Here is a 20,061-nt window from a genome sequence, read left to right on the forward strand (position 1 = left end):
AAATCAGTGTTTTAACTGTAAAATGTGTCATTAAGTATTGGGTTCTGAGTATTACATATCAAATGATAAAAATGAGAATGAGGTAGACGAACATCAATATAAATGGAAATGAATTCAACTAAATCAAAATAATCTTAGGGTAACCAACAAACCTGTTTGTCAAGATTTCAAATGATATTTGATATCAAGCAGTGAGTCAAGATAAAAATATAAAAAAAGAACTTGCATTTTAATGGTACAGTAACATCAAATCTAAGGTTAGAAGCTAATCCTGTAACGGATACCTTGTTTTCCATGGAGCTGAGATACATGAAAACACAAGCTCCTGTTCCCAACAGGGTGACTACTGCAATACCGATGGCGATAACACGGAGTAGGCTGGGGCGCTGACATTTGTGGCTCTTGTTTTCAGCACTGGTACAACCTGATAAAGTATGTTTGTTTATCTATTACATCTCTCTTTTCTTAGCATCCGTAGCAAACTTATAGAGCTGGGGGTTTGGTGGTCTTCTGCTGTTTTCTGATCAGCTCAGTTCTAAACGGGCTAATTCAATCTGGCCGGCTATGTTGTCTATATCATGCAATCAGAAAATAACACATAAAAGCTCCCAAAGACCCTGAAGATACCCAAACTCCCAGTTTTTGGCATGCTATGGAGGCTACTATTTTCTACGGCCATGCGCAGTTTTTTTGTACAAGGATGTTCTTGCTTACGGATACAATTTATCCAAAAGTATGAAAGTAACAAGTCCATGCGTATAGCTAGTTGCAATTATTTGAATAATTCAATGGTAAACCAAAAGGTTGCAGAATTTATATTTAAATCTAGATATCATTTAGATATCAAGGTAATTCTATTGCAAAAATGTTACTAAAACCGTTAATGAAAGCGGCCAGCAAACTTTATTGCGCTAGTAATTTCGGACTATAAATTCATGAAAATGTATATGTTTGACTGCATCAACTTGTAACATGTCAGTTATGTCAATGTTTTTCCAAGGCCGTTATATTTTCTTTCTTGTGCAATCTAACATGTTTGACATAAGTTCAACGTGATTTTTTTTAGCTCTCAATGAGTTGTTTCCCGTTAAAACAGTCAGTCAAATATGTGATGATACAAGCTTCTGCTATTAGCATGAGGTTGTGGCACTCTTGTTCTGTGCATTGAAGCAATGGCGTTTGCATCGATACTGTATTCAATGTTCGTAAATAATTTCATCAGGTTGGTAAACTACTGAACAGCAAAGTTCTTTCACCACAACCATTTGTTTTTCAAGAGCCGACGTTTCGATGACCGTCTGTCTAATGAAGATGGCAGACGGTCATCGAAACGTCGGCTCTTGGAAAATAAATGGTTGTGATGAAAGAACTTTGCTATTCTGTATTCAATTTTGTTGTAACTATCGTACCTTTACCCTTGTATGCGAAGCTGACGTCTTGAGGCTCCTTGTACTTGTATACATCACCGTGTGGTTTCTTGTAGCTTTGGGAGCCAGATTCCTCCTCAAAATCCTTGCTGACCTTAGCATCTCGGTACCCGTAAATACATTCTGAAAATGAATTTTGAAGAAATGCTAGTATAGCCCATTGTATACGATAAGGCTGTCGTTTTTTTTTTAAATTCCAACATGTAATCACCAGACGTGGTGACGACATACTCAAGTTTTTTCAACTTATATTAATGCCGCCACCAACACAGGGGACAAATACATGACAGGACAATACTCATTTACACTTGAGCTAAGTGAGGAAAGCCGTGTAAAGTGCCTTTCCCAAGATCGGTGGCATGTCAGGACTCGAACCCGGGACTCTAAGTTCCGAGTCGCGCACTCTGCCGCGACGCCACACGACCCCACAAGCTAGATTTTGAACACTGTAACCTTGTCGTTGGTTACAGATACAATTAAGTCATGGAAATAAAGATCATATATACATAATCGATTTAAATATTTAACACTTTGTCAGTCATAACCTTTATAATATATTAAGGTTAGCAACATTTGGCAAATGTATAAGGTTGCGGAACTATTGTTATGTTTCAAAATGTTTTTATACAGGTACGCACAAGTCTCAAGGGTCGTAGCCTGTTGATTTGTTAAATATTAATCATATTGTAAAGCTAAGTTGTTTTGTAGATATAGGTAACATTCACACAATTACATTTGTATTCTAAATTAAGATTTCGTTTTCTACTCGCATACTTTCCAAGGTTAGTAATTAAACGAATTTTCGATCATCATAAAATTTCATAGACTATCAACACAGCATTCTACGAAGTTTATTCTAATTCAGTTAAGGCAATGTTAATGTCAGGTCAATTTTGATGTTAGCTTGCCAGCTTGAATAGGAGAATAATGATTAGATGTTTATTGCAAATTCGTGCCCAGGGGCTAATTGCAAATTACAAACATAAAACAACAATGAAACAAAGTATAAGTAACTAAAATCTACATGATAAAATGTAGTTGTCTAAAGCTATAGCTTTGTCTAAGTCTATGTCTATGTCTAATAATATGTTGTCTTCCGTACACACAAGATTGTAATTTTAACTCACCTCCACTGACGTTTTGGTGTGAAGCCATCTTGTGACCAACACTGGCGCTTCTACCGCCAGCTTCTTGGCTAGGTTCTTCTTCTGTTGAACTCATCGTCAAATAGGACATTGGAAATCGTCTCTGTTGTTTCAGTGATAAATTCTGATACGAATGACTGAACCACCACTGTAATGTTTTGAGTTTTCGGCAAAGCCAAGTCTCAAATGTTAGATGCGTAGACTTATCAGGTTTTTATTCACTTTGGTCAAAGTTCAAACAGTAGACGATACACTTTTTAAAAATCTGATATTCAATCCGAGAAGCAATCTTGCTTTCAGTGATAAGTCTGGAAGCCTGATAGAAACGTTGACAACGCCCACGGGTAAAATTGATGATACCCAAAGATGATATGATACACGTGTACAAGTAAGATTCTACCAGAAAGAACAAGATAATAGAATCAAATCAAATCATTTTTTGGCTCAAAAACGATTCCAACATGTACCTAGAAACTGTAGTTTCTATGTCAGGAAGTTTAACTATATCTACTTGGAAAACCACGATACCACCTATTGATGGATAATTCATGCAATAAATACGCAACCTTTAAGCATTGCGCCATAACTCTTTTATATACATGTGTTTTCAAGCCTAGAATGATGTCTTTTTTTTCCAAATCACTTAGTCATGTAAACATGTTTATGTTAAGCTTAAAACGCGGCAACCTGATATTGCTGATGTCTTAAAAGCTGTGTAAAAGCAGAAGTTATGTTGAATCAACTACATAAAGATAAACATACACTGATAAGAACAGAAGTTAAAATGTTTCATCGAGTCCTAGCCTCCTGGGTAGAATTCTTACATAAAATATTATTCTACGCAATATGACGCAAGACGTAAAGGTTACGAGTTTATTGCATGAATTATTTATCAACAGGTAGCAAATTGTTTTTTCAAGAGATTAGTTTTGCACTTGTTTGCTTTAGGTTTGAATCGTTGTTTCAAAGTAATGTAAAGAATATGAAATTGATACCCTTTACATAGTACCTTTTGCACCTACTTTTTTCAAGTAAAATGTTGCTACCTACATGTGCAGTCATTCTTGTCACTGCACTAGGCACCATCCATTGATATATTCTACCCGTGGGCGACGTTACGGTTTCAATCTGGAGTGCAGACTCATCACTGAAAGCAAGATTGTTTTTCGAATTGAAGATCAGAACTTGCATCATCTCGAACTTTGACCAGTGAATGAATTCGTCATGAGATCTCACCTGATTAGTCTAGGCAAGTCGCTGAGGCCTGGCTTTGCCTAAAAGTTATACAATTTGAGACCTTCACATCACTGGACATTGGCGTCTGTCTTTTTGACTGGGCGTTGATTTACTGATTATTGTTAAAATGTATTTTAATTTTTTTACGTGTTTAAAACATTATTAATAGAGTTAAAACGCAAAGCTAAAGGTTAAGTCTTTGTTACATGAATTTTCCATCAATAAGTCAAAAAGTGGATAAAACTGTTGACTTAGCATCTAAACTTTTTAGCTTCGAATTACTACTTCAAATTTCTGCGAGGGTTAAGTAAAAAGTAAAAAAGAAGATACCCTCTACACAGTGATATTTTGCAACTTTTTATTTCAAGAAAATTGTAAATATTTAGAAATGATACAGAAACGGATAGATAGGATGTCAACACAACAAATTCAAGTTGAGTAGTATATGTTAAGCGAAACCAGAACAGATCAACACAACCATCGCATACACTTCTACAGTATCTTTTACGAGCAGACCACACAGTGGTTACAACAATTCAACGAAAAGGCAGAACTACGAATCTTTGACTTGCACACATGTAAAGATCTCCTTCTTTAAGCTCGGACTAGATCTTCTAATGACAGGTGTCTACATCCTCACGGTCTAGACTCCTCCCACACACTGTGGGGATATGCACTAAACAAAGCACCTCCCTGTGCAATGGCCACATGTGTCAGTGTGACATTTGAAAGGCATCTACTGCTTATCTTTTTATCTTAATTATGCATCGCCAAACTTCTTAAGAGGAATCACTAAAAGTAACAACCGTATTAATCGAATAGATATCGATGGTTGGAAAAGAGACAAGCTGTACTGTTGCATGCATGGCAATACCTTGATTTCGGTGCATATTATTTACATGTTTATACACTTCATTGGTTACATGTATGTGTGTTTCTTAAAATGAGGGTCAGGCTCGAAATATGTGGTGAATGTGCAGGGTAAATTGGAGCTGTGCAGGTATTTCTGATGTCTACCTGCACATAGCCTGCACTCGTCCATGTACTGGGTTTATAAATTATACACAAATCGATGTAGGTGTATGTAGTTTTTTCTTGCAGCATTCACTCTTACCATCTATAAACTATAAAGTATGAAATAAACAATGGCAATGGTTTCTGACAGTTTCTAGTATGATCCATGTTTCCTAGATTCTGAGTGGTGCAGGTAAAATTTATCTGGTGCAGGTAATTTTCAATGTGTTACCTGCACCAGTGCGGCTATGCAGACAGCTTATTCGAGGCCTAAAAGGTGCAAAAAATGTGTACGATAAAGGGCTTGAGAAAGAGGTTAGCCTTACGATATTACCTGGAAGAAAGGCGCGTAATTCACAAATTCAAAATTCTTTTTCAGTTATAAACACGTTGTACCAACGTACCGTGTACCCATTCTGGCCGACCTTCGACCCGTCCACCCAATACCAGGTTCCCCTTTTCTTCTCCATACCGATCCATTGCATGAGTCACTGTGCACTTTTTCACGAACTTTTGCATGTAAGCATACTATTCATAACATTGTATTAATTAATGTTAATGTTATGTGATCACTAACATCTAACTTCAGTTTGCATGAGCTCAGCGGGTGTTGAAAAGCCTGGTTTACCCCTTGTCTTCACAACATGTAAAAGCTATTTCAGTTCTTTCTCAAACTCACTGTAGCTTTAAGCCCCATGCTACGTTAAAAGATTGAAATGCATGTTTAGTAGAATTTCATATACTGCGATGTTAGGCAGAACGAATGTATATTGAAAGTCTCTATTTAGGCCGGGGGACGCTGACAGATGAAACTCTTCAGACTGAAGCAAGCATCGTCGTCCCACATGGGGTGTCCAGACTGTGAGAAGAGCCAGGTGAATACCTCGAGAAGAGAAGAGAAAAATCAACTGTAACCTCCAGCTCTAAAACACCAATATTTCGCAAGAAAAATGTTTAATTTTAGTTACGTTATTTTTCTTCATGTTTATTCTCCTCTTCCTTCTGCTTTAAATGGATTCAATTTCTTCATTTATTTTGCCAAATGACTTGAATTTTCTTTGTGCAGAAGTGGATTGGGGCAATACTTCCGGGTGTGTTTTTTTATTCATTTTTTTTTAAAAGAATTGTTTTATTTGTTTATTTAGGCAGTTACTAGAGGATTCTTTCAACAGTGACAAGTTTGAAGGGTAAGGATACTGACCTCCAAAATTTTTACTTAGGCAATTTGACAATATCTGTACATTTTGGGTCATAGAGATCTGGTATTACACCCAGATGATCTGAAATTTGGTATGAGTGTGTCATTTGTCTCCAACAACAATTCATTATATCCTGCGGAATACAATCCTTTAAAATTGTATCATTCGGGACTTTTTGACTGTTTTCAATGCCAATTTTACTATATAGTGGGGATTGCATGGGGGTTTTAAAAAGCCTAATATCGAAAAGCACTACAGGGTAGATTTGCGAATACAGTCTATTTTGGAATAAGAGGAGGGACTGAAACGTACTATATTTGCTCCCGACCAAATGTCTGCCTTTCTAGTTTTAAATTTAGTTTAACAAATACTAGAGGGTATTTCTATTAACCAAAGCTCGACTTTTCTTGTCACCTGCGCGGATTACTGACCTTTTCCCAGTACTGTCCACATGTGGGCGGCCATCGGGGGTTACTTGGCTGGCCTGGATTCCATCCCTATTCAAAAGAAGAGACTTTTGAAATGTCATAGGGGCAACCGTAGGAAGTTATTGAAATAGATACTCGACAATTTGAAATTTAATGTAATAAATCATAATACATACACTTCACTGGTTACATGACTTGCGTATGTGTTACTTAAAAGGAGCTCGAGGGTCAGGGCTCGAAATACTGGGTGCATATGAACCTTAGTAGGTAAAATTGTAGCTATGTGGGTATTTCTAATGTCTCCCTGCACTGGTCCATGTACTGAGCCTATACACAAATCTAGGTGTATGTGGGTTTCTATTTCCTGCAATCACCGTTACCATCTATGAAAGGAATAATGACAATGGTTTCTGAACAGTTTTTAGTATGATTTCATGCTTCCTAGATTCTGAGTGGTGCAGGGAAAATCTATCTGGTGCGGGTAATTTTCAATTTTCAAAATTTTCAAAATTAGAAAAAATAAGTATTTCGAAGCGTGAGGGTGCAAATAGAGTGTACGATTAGGGGATTAAGAAAGTGGTTGGCCTTATGATATTTCCTGGAAGAAAGACAAATTCACAATTCTCTATCAGTTATATTAAAGCACGTCGTACCAACATACCTTGTACCCATTCTGGCCGACCAACGACCCGTCCACCCAATACCAGGTTCCCTCTTTCTCCTCCATACCGATCCAGTGTCCTTTGTTGGGTCCTTCAGTTTTGACCAGATCTCTCAGAGCGACGTCCAGTTCTTCCGTTTTCGGCATGGCCAGTGTGGCTCCTTCCTTCCTGCATGCCTTCTTTGCCCCATCATGGGACCTCCCGAGCCCGTACCAGCCTGTTGACACGAGCTTGATGCAGGTCCCGGCGAGTAGCCTGTAGCCTTTCTTGCAGCGGGGAACTGGGAAGAACAGTTCAAAGAAACATGATGTTGAGGTCTATTATTACCTCATATATTCAGCCCTTATTACCACATGGCGGAAACCAATTTTAAACCTGCCATTTGATGGATCATCAAACAGCTGCATAAGAGTCTGGGAGACTAGTTTGTAGTCCACACAGCACCTGGTATTCTGTACCTCTGAAGAAAGCGAGAAATGCCATTCTAGAAGTAAAATTTGAAAGAGATGGTTCATATAATCTCGAGCCCGAACTAGAAACAGAAACAGAAACAACGAGCCTGATACAGGCCCCGGCTATTACGTATTAGTCTATAGCCGTTGTTGGAGTGAGGAACTAGAAAGAACAATGAAAGGCAACGTGAGATTGAGGTCTTTTTTTCAAGCCTAGCATACGGTGAAAATCGTTTCTAAGCCAATGCATATAATCGACCAAAAGTCACTGGTCACTGAGAGATCATCCTTTTACCAGACATCCCGATATACCGTAGCCGAAAAGTATGACGCATTGTAACATTGTTGAAGTGTAACATCTATAATGTATTGTGTATAATAACTATCCTTAAGATTTATACATGCATGTCTAACCATGTGTGGCGTCGTCGAATGTGTTGCCGTAAAAGGGTGGTGGACGTCCAAATGGCAAATGTCCCTCAGTCGTAAGTACAGTCTCCTTCTGGTGCTGTATGGCAAACTGAACAAAAAAAATGTTTCCATTGACTCAAGAAGTTTATCCTATCGGAGGATGTATTTCTAAGTTACATTTTTAACATCTTCACATCTGTTCATTGTTTGTGTCATGACCACATTGTACGATTTACTTTAATTTGATTAGGTAAATGTAAAACAAGTTGTATCCGTCGTAGCAAGCATGCATTGCAATTTGAAGCCATAAAAAAGAAAGAATCTAATGACCTTGGTTGATGTGACATGACTTGACTTGTCTGTAGTGTCGGTTGAGATCACTCCAGGCAGCGAAGTTGACTGGTCCGGCTGTGTGTCTGCCATCTGTGGCAGTCCAGTTGTGTTGTCCGGTAGGGTAGTCGCCAGCCAAGCCTGTGCAGGAGTCATCTTTGACATTGCAGGAGGCACCATGCGACTTTCAAGTAGACGATCTTTTGGAGACCCTTTCACGGATGGGCCTGCTGTCTCACCGTGCTGTAAAGATATAACCTATTTTTTAGTAATGAAAGCTATGCCTATAGCATTGACATTTACATATCAGAGATTTTTGCACGATCAGTTTTTAAATGTAGTGTCTTCAAGTTTAAGGAAAGTAATGTACAATTTTTGAAAGTGTCGTTATATGTAGATATACGAATTAAATGAAAGGAGTCAATTATATAACAAGATCATATGTGGAGATCATTCCTGAAGTATCATTTAAAAGCTGAAAACTTACCATCAAATGAATAGGGCTTGGAGTGCTGCCATGATTACAGTAAGTTATGAAATCGTTACGTATTGCAATTTGTGACTTATTATAATTCTGTAGAAATGACACAACCGGTTACTGACTATATTTACTTTTTTTATTTAGCAGGGAAGTGCCTAACACTGGCAAAATTTCAAAAACTCCTAGAGGGAAGACCCTAAGAATAAGTAACAAAATATGGCATCAAATGATCACAATGAGAAAGAGGTTGACAAAAACAAAAGCTGCATCATCAATGAAAATAAATTTGAATAACCAGTTGTACAACTAAATCAAAATAACATTAGGTTAACTAGCAAACATGTACTTGACAAGGTATAAAAAAATATAGTAATATTTGAAGTCAAACAGTGAGTCAATCAATAAGAATATCTAAAATAGAATTTGCTTTTAATGGTACAAGTCAGAAGAAACATTGACATAAAATCTATATAATATAATATAAGAAGCTGATCTCGTTACGCATACCTTGCTGAGATACAAGAGGACACAAGCTCCCGCTCCCAACAGGGCGACTATTGGAGTAATGATGGCGATAACACGGAGCAGGCTGGGGCGCGGACATTTGTAGCTCTTTAGGCGTCCCCAGATGTTTGCAATGATGGAATCTGTATGTAGCCAATAACTCTATATAATAAATCTATATAACTGATAATTTAGGTTTGTTTATTGTATCTATATTTCTTTTGGTCATGCGAAGGATACACTTTATTAAAGCAGGAAACTTACAAGTCCAGGACACAAGGCCAATATTATAACTAGTTGTAATTATATAGATAACATGTAGAGATCATGGGCATTCTTTACTGTAAAAATGTTACTACCTGTCTAGAAAGCCAGCAGACCTCATTCTCCTAGTATTGTCGTAGACGGATCATAAATATATGAAAATGCATTACTATTTATGACTACATCTATAAATGGCTATAATATATCAGTTATGTCAATGTTATTTTCCAAATCATTTGTATTTCGTGCCTTTGAAATCAAGCATGTTCAACAAAAGTTACCTTCATTTTTGTCTTGTCGCAGTAAACCAGGCACATAATCCCCATGACCTGCCATGTTAACGTTGTTGTCTGTAATTTCTTAAAAAAAGCAGGTTCAAATATTTTTTACATTTGTACGCGGTAATACTAATATGAAGATCAGTCATACGTGGATTGTAGCTCATTTGTTTTCCGTTATAGCAGTGAGTTACGCAATGATACAAACTCCTGTTCTCAGCAAGGCTGGTTCTAGGACAGATGTTGCGACAACACGGATAAATCAAGCCCCAGAAATGTTTGCATGCCTTCGTCTAGAATGTGGTAGCGTTTATATGCATGTATATGTGTGTTTTAGAACGATACTGAACACGTTTTGAATGGATTGACATTAAACTTGGTAGGTGATAAGGATTTCATGAGGCCTTGAAATGATTAGGGCTGAAATTGGGTGGGGAATATGATTTAAAAATTTGATTTGTACAAATAAGGATCTGAATACTCAATCTCAAACAGCATTCACGGATTAACATCATGAGCTCGTGGAACTCTGGGACTATACATTGAATCAATTGATGCTGTATTCAATGATATAAATAGCGTACCTTTAGGCTTGTATGAGAAGCGTACTTCCTCAGGCTCTTTGTAGCCGTAAACGTCCTCTGGTTTCTCGTAGTCGCGGGAGGAAGGCTTCTCCTCAAACCCCTTGCTGACATCCTCGGGCTTTTTGTACCCGTAAACATCACCGTCTGATTTCTTGTGGGAGCTAGATTCCTCCTTATAAGCCTTACTGACCTCCTCAGCTTCTCGGTACCCGTAAGTATAGTCTGGAAGTGAATTTGTTTAGAAACTGGAAGTATAGGCCTTTTTTTACACGATAAAATGTCATTGGTTGTAGAATATGATCAACTGGATCAGATATAATGCTTGCGAATAAAGATCTTTATTAGTGAAAAAATTACAATTTGCTAGTCATAAAGTTTAGCATCATTTGGCAAAGGTATAAGGTTGCGGAGCTATCGTTATATCTAGCTGTTTTACAAGACTACACTTGCTATAGTAAACTGATGCTTTGATTAAATATAAGGAAAGTTACATAAAGTCCAAGTCTCAAGCGTCGTAGCTGGTTACAATTATTTCAATAATCAAATGGTAAAACTAAAGTTGTTTTGTTAATATAAATAACATTCACACAAGGACATTCTTCATTCTATAAATTATAAAGTCTTTCTATACTCGCCTGAAAAGGTACAAGGTTACTAAACGAATTTCTGATCATCATAGAATGTAAACCGAGCCTGGTCACTTATACATTATCAACACAAAATAGGCTAGTGATGTTAAGTATAATTCAATAAAGTTAATATCATCAATGTCAGGTTAATTTTGATGATAGCTTGCCAGCCGTCTATGCACGTAAATGATAGAATAATGTGTTGTCTTCTGTTTACATAATAGCAGTAGATTTTAATCTCAACCTACCTTCATTGACGTTTTGGTGTGCAGCCATCTTGTGACCAACACCGGTGCTTCTACCGCCGGGCTCTTGGCTAGGTTCTTCTTCTGTTGAACTCATCGTCAAGTAAATAAGTACATTAAAAATCGTCTGTTTTTTTTTCAATGATAAATTCTGACAAGAATGACTGAATCACCACTACAGTAGCTGTAATGGTGACTTTTAGGCCAAGTCTTAATCACAAATGCCTAGACTGATCAGGTAAGATCTCATGAAAAATTCATTCACTTCGGTGAAAGTTCAAATACACTTTTTTTAAATATCATCTGACATTCAATCTGAAAAAAAAACAATCTTCCTTTCAGTGATGAGTCTGCACTTCTGAGAGAAACGATCATGGCATCACCTACGGGTAAAATTAGTTATAGAAGAAAGATAGGACAATTCTACCTGAAAGAACAAGATACATAATAGAAGTTATCATCTGTTTTTGCTTTAAAGCAACGATTCGAACCTAGCATCTTTAGTTTCAAAGTCAACAAATGAAACCATAGCCCTTGCAAAACCGTTGCCACCTATTGATTGATAATTCATGCAATAAACACGCAACCTTTAAGCCTTGCGTGATAACTCTTTTATATACATGTGTTGTCAAAGCAGTCTAGAATGTTTTGTTCCAAATCGTCAACTCATGTAAACATGTGTACGGTTAGCTTGAAACGTCAACTGTAACAAATATTGCCGATGTCTAAAAGCTTTATGAAAGAATTATATATTGTATCAACTACTTAAGATTAAACGTACACTAAGAACGGAAGGTATTTCAACATTTCAACATTGGTAAATGTATCATTGAGTCCTAGCCTCCTGCAGTGGGTAAAATTGAGAAAATATCATTCTACAGTGTTTTGAAAACACATGTTTATAAAAGAGTTATGACGCAAGACTGAAACGTTACATGTTTGTATTACATGAATTATCCATCAAGGACCAAAGGTGGTAAATGGAATTTGCTAGTGTTACGTTTTGCACTTGTTGACTTAAAAACCAATGATTATAGGTTCAAATCGCTGCTTTAAAATAAAGAATATAAAACTGATACCTTTAAAAGTACATTTTGCACCTACTTCATTCAAGTAGAATTTTACTATCTACATGTAACTTCAATATGTATCATCAATTCTACCCGTGGGCGGCGTTACGGTTTCAATCTGGAGTGCAGACTCATCTCTAAAAGCAAGATTGCTTTGCGAATTGAATATCAGAATATTTTAAAGTCTATCCTCCTATATTTGAACTTTGACCCAAGTTTCACGTTGTCATGGGATCTTTGCCACGAGATCTTGATTAGTCTAGAGCAGTTGCTGAGGCTTAGTTTGGGAAGTTTTACCATACGAGTACTTCGAGACACCGGCCTCTGTCCCGTGCACCCGGCGTTGATTTAGTGATTATTGTCAACATTTGATATATTTCCATTGTTCTGTTTCTTTAATTGCTCAACAGAGAATAAGCTCTATAGGAGGAGAGTGTAGCAGAGAAAGCAAGTTCGTAACAAGATGACATCCTCTTTACCTTTACACCAAGATGTCAACAATGGTAAGTTATAACATTTTGTTATTGTGTATTGTAAAAAAAATGACATATAATTATCTAATTTACGTACCCAGTTCGCAGGCAAGCCGTATTATCTTCGATGAATTGAGTTTGTTGAATTAACATTGACATTTATAAGATAATCACTGCATTTGGTGTCAATGTTCTCTTAAAAACCATCTGAATCGATTTGCATATTTGATTAGATTTTTTTAATTATTCTTTACCGTCTAACAAAACAAAACTTGTTTTAAATAGGTTGGAGTCACATAAATTTTCTATTTTTTTGTCTTCTATACTAGTATTTCAAAAAGTTCTGGAAACCAATTGGCCACAATACAGTACCTCGTCATTAAAGATGTTTGTACTTTGTACGTCCCATGTATGACAGAACTAAACTTTACCACAGGTATGGGGGACGACGATGAGCACAGCTATGAAGACATAGACAGCCGTATGGAGGACGAAGATGAGCACAGCTATGAAGACGTAGACAGCCAAGCTTACAACTACATCGACTATGATGAAATCTTGAATGAACTACAGACTGGTGAGCAGACGAGTGCCGGTACAACTCCTGTGGCTTCTGGTCACAACATCGCCGATCCACCCGACAACGCAGTACAACCTAAGGACGGAGGTATATTCTGTTTGTATTGTATTGTATTGCTTACAATATTTTTTTTACTCCATTGATAACATATTGTTTAACATCTCAGAATAGAGATGAACGGACGATTGAATCACTATAAATACTCTTATTGTCCCCGACTACAGGCAATAACATAGCAGGTTTAACTGCAAACAGCTGGTATGTGCCTGGTGTACTACGCCAAGACGGATTTAAAAAAGAAGGTACCTTTGGTTGAACTTGTTTGAATTTCTAATATTGCCTCAAGTTCTTACGAAAATCTTTTTCACATACTGACACATCTGATATATTAATGACATTTGATGTCACATATAGTAATACAATTTTCTACATTTATCTTCCGAAAATGCTAGCGCTATGAAGTCTGTTGGTTGCTTTCTAGGCAAATAGGAAATTTAATGCAGAAGAATTTAAGAATGCCATTAAAATCTAAACCTTATATCAAATCCACATATAAGTAACATGACAAAGCAACTTTACCATTGGATTATTCAAATAAAGAATCCGTTTACTTACTACTATTGCAAGTGCGCAAAAAGCTGCAAATGACAATAACAAATAGAGATACAATAAACAAACATCAGTTATTGGCTACATACAGATTCCATCATTGCAAACGTCTGGGGACGCCTGAAGAGCTTCAAATGTCCGCGCCCCAGTCTGCTTCGTGTTATCGCCATCGCTGTTCCAGTAGTCGCCCTGTTGGGAACAGGAGCTTGTGTTCTCATGTATCTCACCTTTACGGGAAACAAGGTATCCATTACGGGATCATTTTGTTATCTTAGATTCAATGTCCCTAGTAGTGATGTCATTTCTACAGCAGTATCAAAAGTTACAACTATTAAAGAAAACAGTTAACTCGTAACCTATGTATGCAAGCCTTATATATATAAAGCATCCCATGTCTTATTCATTGGATGATAATCTGTTAGCTTTTAGATAATAGAACACGATCTCTTCACCTGATCTCTTTAGGTAGTAGAGTTTTATATATTACAGATTTATATATTAACATATAAAAACACTTTTTATCTTCTTGAAGACTGATACGTAAAGGGTAAATGTAAATGCAATAAGTTTCGCTTTCCTTTTCAAACAATTTGGTCATATCTTTACAGCACGGTGAGACAGCAGACCCACCCGTTAAAGAGTCTCCAAACCAACGTCTGCTTGAAAGTCGCATGGTGTCACCGGCACTGTCAGAGATGACACCTGCACAGGCCTGGCTGGCGACTACCCTACCGGACAACACAACTGAACTGCCACAGATGGCAGACACACAGCCGGACCAGTCAACTTCGCTGCCTGGAGTGATCTCAACCGACAAAACAGACATTTCATCCAACGTAAGTTTAACATCGAGGTCACTAGATTCCTTCTTTTTCATGGCTTCTTTCTAGGACATGATCTCTATATCAACTAAGGTCATTAGATTCTTTCTTTTCACATTGCAATGCATGCTTACTACGACGGATACAACTTTGTTTTACATTGACCTAATCAGTGACATTTTGTATTAGCCTAGTATAGTACCCTTGTACATTATGTTCCTTATGTATGTATGTCTTAATCAAGTAGTGCATCTTTTGTCTCCAATTTTCTATATACGTTTGTTATATGTCTGTTATATCTTGACCTGTACCTAGTCCGTCGTGGCATGAATGTACAATAAAGGTATTTCATTTCATTTCATTAAAGCAAATCGTACAATGTGGTCATGACACAAACAATGAACAGATGTGAAGATGTTAAAAATGTAACTTAGAAATACATCCTCCGATAGGATAAAATTCTTGAGTCAATGGAAACATTTTTTTTCAATTTGCCCTACAGCACCAGAAGGAGACTGTACTTACGACTGAGGGACATTTGCCATTTGGACGTCCACCACCCTTTCACGGCAACACATTCGACGACGCCACACATGGTTAGACATGCATGTATAAATTCTAAGGATAGTTATTACACACAATACATTATTTGAAAGCATATTATATGTTCAACAGTGTTACGATACATTGTATTTGTCGGCTACGGTATATCGGGCTGTCTCGTAAAGGATGATCTGACCAGTGACGTTTGGTCGATCATAAGCATTGGCTTAGAACGACCCATCTCTTTCGAATTTTACTTCTAGAAAGGCATTTCTCACTTTAACAATGACAGGGGATTTTTAACAATGACAGAGGATTTGTTTTATATTCGTGGCTTCTATGCATTTACAAATTACAAAAGCTACCCGTGACTTAAGAGGTAGAGAATACCAGGCGCCGTGTGGACTACAAACTAGTCTCCCAGACTCTTATGCAGCTGTCTGGTGATCCATCAATGACGGGTTTAAAATTGGTTTCCGCCGTGTGGTAATAAGGGCTGAATATATGAAGTAATAATAGACCTCAACATTATGTTTCTTTGAACTGTTCTTCCCAGTTCCCCGCTGCAAGAAAGGCTACAAACTACTCGCCGGGACCTGCATCAAGCTCGGGCCAACAGGCTGGCTCGAGATCGCGAGGTCCCATGATGGGGCAAAGAAGGCATGCATGACGGAAGGAGCCACACTGGCCATGCCGAAAACGGAAGAACTGGACGTCGCTCTGAGACATCTGGTCAAAAGGGAAGGAGGCAACAAGGAACACTGGATAGGTATGGAGGAGAAAGGGAAGACCTGGTATTGGGTGGACGGGTCGAGGGTCGGCCAGAACGGGTACCAGGTATGTTGGTAAGACTTGTTTATAACTGATAGAGAATTGTGAATTTGTGAATTAAGCGCCTTTTTTTCTAGGAAATATCATAAAGCCAACCATTTTCTGAATATACTTAATCGTATACTTTTTTTGCACCCTCAGGCCTCGAAATCCTTTTTTCTGCTAACTCGCCCTGGTGCAGGTAACATTGAAAACTACCTGCACCAGATACGTTTTACCAGCAATCTAGGGAGCATGAATCACACTAAAAACTGTATCACTCAGAATCTAGGAAACATGGATCACACTAAAACAGTTCCGAAACCATTGCCATTATTCCTTTCATACTTCATTTATAGATATCGGTGAATGCAACAAATTAAAATCCGCAGATACCTACATTGTGTATAATTGATAACCCTTGTACGTGGACCAGTGCAGGTTAGATGCAGGTATACGTAGACATAAGAAGTACTTCCACATCCTCAGTTTTACCTGCACTAAGGTGCCCATTCAACAAGTATTGCGAGCCCTGACCCTCCTTTTAAGTAACACATACACATGTAAACAATGAAGTGTATAAAAACGAAAAAATACACATAAATTAAGTAAGGTATTACCATGCATGCAACAATTCAGCTTGTCTTCTTTCCCATCATCGATATATATTCCAACAACTCCGTATGCAAATATGGTTTCCCCTTTTACATTTTAATACTCTCTTATTATTTGAATAGGGATGGACTCCAGGCGAGCCAAGTAACCCCCGATTGCTGAGCGCCTTATGTGGACAGTACTGGGAAAAGGTCAGTAATCCACGCAACTAGTCTAGTTTATATTCGACAGAAATACCATTTAGTACTAATACAAAATTTTAAAAATCCCTGGGAACTGTTTATTACCTACAATTTTTCACCCATGTTTGGGGTGTCTTTTTCACCAGAAGATAATGTCTGTTTGCATGTAGTCATCAGCATTTGTGTGCATTTGAAAGATTTTCTTGGCCCTTTTTGCCGTACAAAATTCGGTAACTATTGACAATGTAGAGGTCAGAGCAACCATCAATGTGTATGCTAATGGACTAAAACTCGAGTAGTTGACTTTTGACGCTTTTTTTCTTACATGCTTCCAATGGATTAGCCTCTCAAGCCACCCGGCTGGCTCTCCCCACGGTCGACTGGTTACGTCATGTGGGACGACGATGCTTGCTTCCATCTGAGGAGGTTCATCTGTCAGCGTCCTCCAGCTTAATTGAAGAAATTTTAATAAACACTCTGTCTAACATTGCAGCATATGAAATTCTACTAAACACCCATTTTAATCTTTAGCGTAGCAAGGGGTTTAAAGCTATAGTGAGTTTGAGAAAGAACACAAAAAACTTTGTGCGTGTTGTGAAGTCAAAGGAAAAACCGTGCCTGTAATGGGTGACGCCATGCTTTGAAAATGACAGCCGTTGAGCTTATGCAAACTGGCGTTAGATGTTAATGATCACATTATATAAAGATGATCAATTATGCTTACATGCAAGAGTTCATAAAAAAGTGCATAGTGGCACATTCAATGTTATGTATAGTTTGACCATTTTACATTTGACTACTCTAGTCTTCTAGCTGGATCTTAATTCTAAATTGTGTGTGGATTCTTTGTTTGAGACAATGCATAAAAGAGTGACGTAGATTGTATTGGTGGACGCGAAATAGGAGATACTTTTCCTGATGTAAAAGTTATGGCAAAGGCTGTTCTCTTAAAACACAATTAGTCCTGATGCAACCGATAAAATTAGCTCAAAAGCACTCTTGATTTTCTCTTCCGGTAGGTGATATTTGGGTGCAGAAACGACTGTCATTTATTATGAGTTATCGTGTTTACACAAAAATATACACACAAGCAAACAAACACACACACCCGTATCCAATAGAATGCTACAATATATCTGTGGTTAGTGTTGTTTGAATCTAAAGGTTCTAGGTTAATAGTGCTTCTTTCATGTAAAAAGAAACAAGAATGTTACGTTTTGCACCTATTTCTTCGAAAAAGTCGCTACCTAGATGCATTATCAAGTTCACCCGTGAGCGACGTCTATCTGCAGTCCAGACTCATCGCTAGGAGCAATCTTGTTTTTTGGACTAAATATTAATTTACTGAATAAAAGCATCATGTGATATCTACCCAGGAGTGCAGACTCATCACTGAAAGCAAGATTGCTTTTCGAGTTCAAGATCAGAATATTTTGATGTGTATCATCTTGTATCATGAACTCTGCCCTAACTAAATGAATGTGTCATGAGATCTTACGTACCTGATTAGTCTAGGCAAGTTGTTGAGACTCCACTTTGCCTGAAAGTCACAACATTCCAGCTACTGTTCTCCCGGTGTTGAACCAAATCCTTGAGCTGCCACATACGTGAGAGGTCAGGTATTTAGGGCTAGGGTTAGGGTTAGGTATTAGTGTTAGAGTTAGGGCTAGGGTTAGGGTTAGGGTTAGGGTTAGGGTTGGGGTTAGGGTTAGACTTACGATTGGGGTTTAGGTTAGGTTTAGTCTCACACATCACGACTTAACCCCTCTCACCCCTTGTCTTAGGTATATTGGAAACCCCTAAGTAGTGTCGGAGTCATGTATTTGGCAGGATCATGTATTTGGCTTGACACCGGACATATTTCCCGCCATCTTTTAAAAGTCATGACCCCTGACCTGCTCCCACACTGCACTGCGGCAGCGTGCGTCCAAGATGGCGGCAGGTCCGATTTCTGAACGGAATCAAGGTATAATTTCATCGTTTTTTCCAACGCAATAAAACTCCACGAAAACAAACTGACCTGCATGCAATAAGCAAACGTGTAAACAATGAATCTATGATAAATTTAGCGCGTTGGTAACTTTAGTTTTCAAGAATGACCCGTATTTGTACTGGCGTAATTTTCGACTACACAAAGCGCCATGCCTAACGTGTATGTGACGTTCTACTAGTGTGTTGTTGCTGTACCTAGATATCCCATCATTATAAGCAACATAACTACAGTGTCGCCAGTTCTTCATATTTTACGTCTATCGTTAGGGTATATATTAACAACCCTGGACTGTTGTAAAATCATAGACTACAACTACAGTACGGTACAAGCGTTTTGCCCCCCTCCCCACCTTTTTTACACAAATGTATACACACAGAACAAGTAGTATTGGGCTGTTGCAAAAAATAACTGTGGAGGGGGGGTGGAAGAGGTCTAAAATCAGCTTTTGGCCCAACCCCCCTGTCCAGTCCAGAATTTTTTTTACCCACCCCCCTGTCCAGTCCAATTTCATTATTTCGACCCATCCCCCCTGTCCGTTCCAGATTTGTTTGACCCAACCGCCCTGTCCATTCCAGATTTGTTTGACCCAACCTCCCCTGTCCGTTCCAGATTTGTTTGACCCAACCCCCCTGTCCGTTCCAGATTCGTTTTACCCAACCCCCCTGTCCGTTCCAGGTTTGTTTGAACCAACCCCCCTGTCCGTTCCAGGTTTGTTTGACCCAACCCCCCTGTCCGTTCCAGGTTTGTTTGACCCAACCCCTGTCCGTTCTAGCCGTGGCGACTATTGATTCGGGCTTACATTGCATTACCCTCAGCAATAGTCGTGGAAAGATCCATTGGCAGAACTGCACATTTCCCGTTGGCTGCTCGATGCTCCGTTTTTGACCCGGTTTTTTGCTGTCCCGAGCTTCCCTACAATATAACTCCACAATTGGCCGGGTTGCCGATGTTTAGATCAGCCTAAATATTCCACAGCGCGACAGAAAAGTAGTAAAATAGCTAGTCGGCACAAGCTGGCGCCATCTTGGATATAGTCGGGAATGTCCGCTACCGCCGTCGGGAACGCTCGGTAGCGT

General features: G+C 38.3%; 2 protein-coding genes across 2 annotated transcripts in view; one reads left to right on the forward strand and one right to left on the reverse strand.

The window, feature by feature from the left end:
* Positions 1–5,518: 5,518 nt before the first annotated feature.
* LOC109472530 (C-type lectin domain family 4 member M-like) lies at positions 5,519–11,386 on the reverse strand. The gene is made up of 6 exons (XM_019772312.1): positions 11,293–11,386; positions 10,416–10,637; positions 7,111–7,391; positions 6,453–6,518; positions 6,187–6,200; positions 5,519–5,697 (listed from the first exon to the last, which is right to left on the reverse strand). The coding sequence occupies exons 1-6, from the start codon at positions 11,384–11,386 to the stop codon at positions 5,607–5,609; spliced, it is 768 nt and encodes a 255-aa protein (XP_019627871.1). The 3' UTR covers positions 5,519–5,606.
* A 7,496-nt stretch (positions 11,387–18,882) lies between these two features.
* Positions 18,883–20,061, forward strand: part of LOC109472731 (splicing factor 3B subunit 4-like) — a 14,252-nt gene continuing 13,073 nt past the window's right edge. Inside the window, 1 exon segment of the mRNA XM_019772583.1 lies at positions 18,883–18,958. Within this exon segment, the coding sequence (XP_019628142.1) occupies positions 18,925–18,958 (34 nt within the window). The 5' untranslated portion in view covers positions 18,883–18,924.

Source organism: Branchiostoma belcheri, unplaced genomic scaffold (assembly GCF_001625305.1).
Source record: "Branchiostoma belcheri isolate BF01 breed outbred unplaced genomic scaffold, Haploidv18h27 scaffold28, whole genome shotgun sequence".
Lineage (NCBI taxonomy): Eukaryota > Metazoa > Chordata > Leptocardii > Amphioxiformes > Branchiostomatidae > Branchiostoma > Branchiostoma belcheri.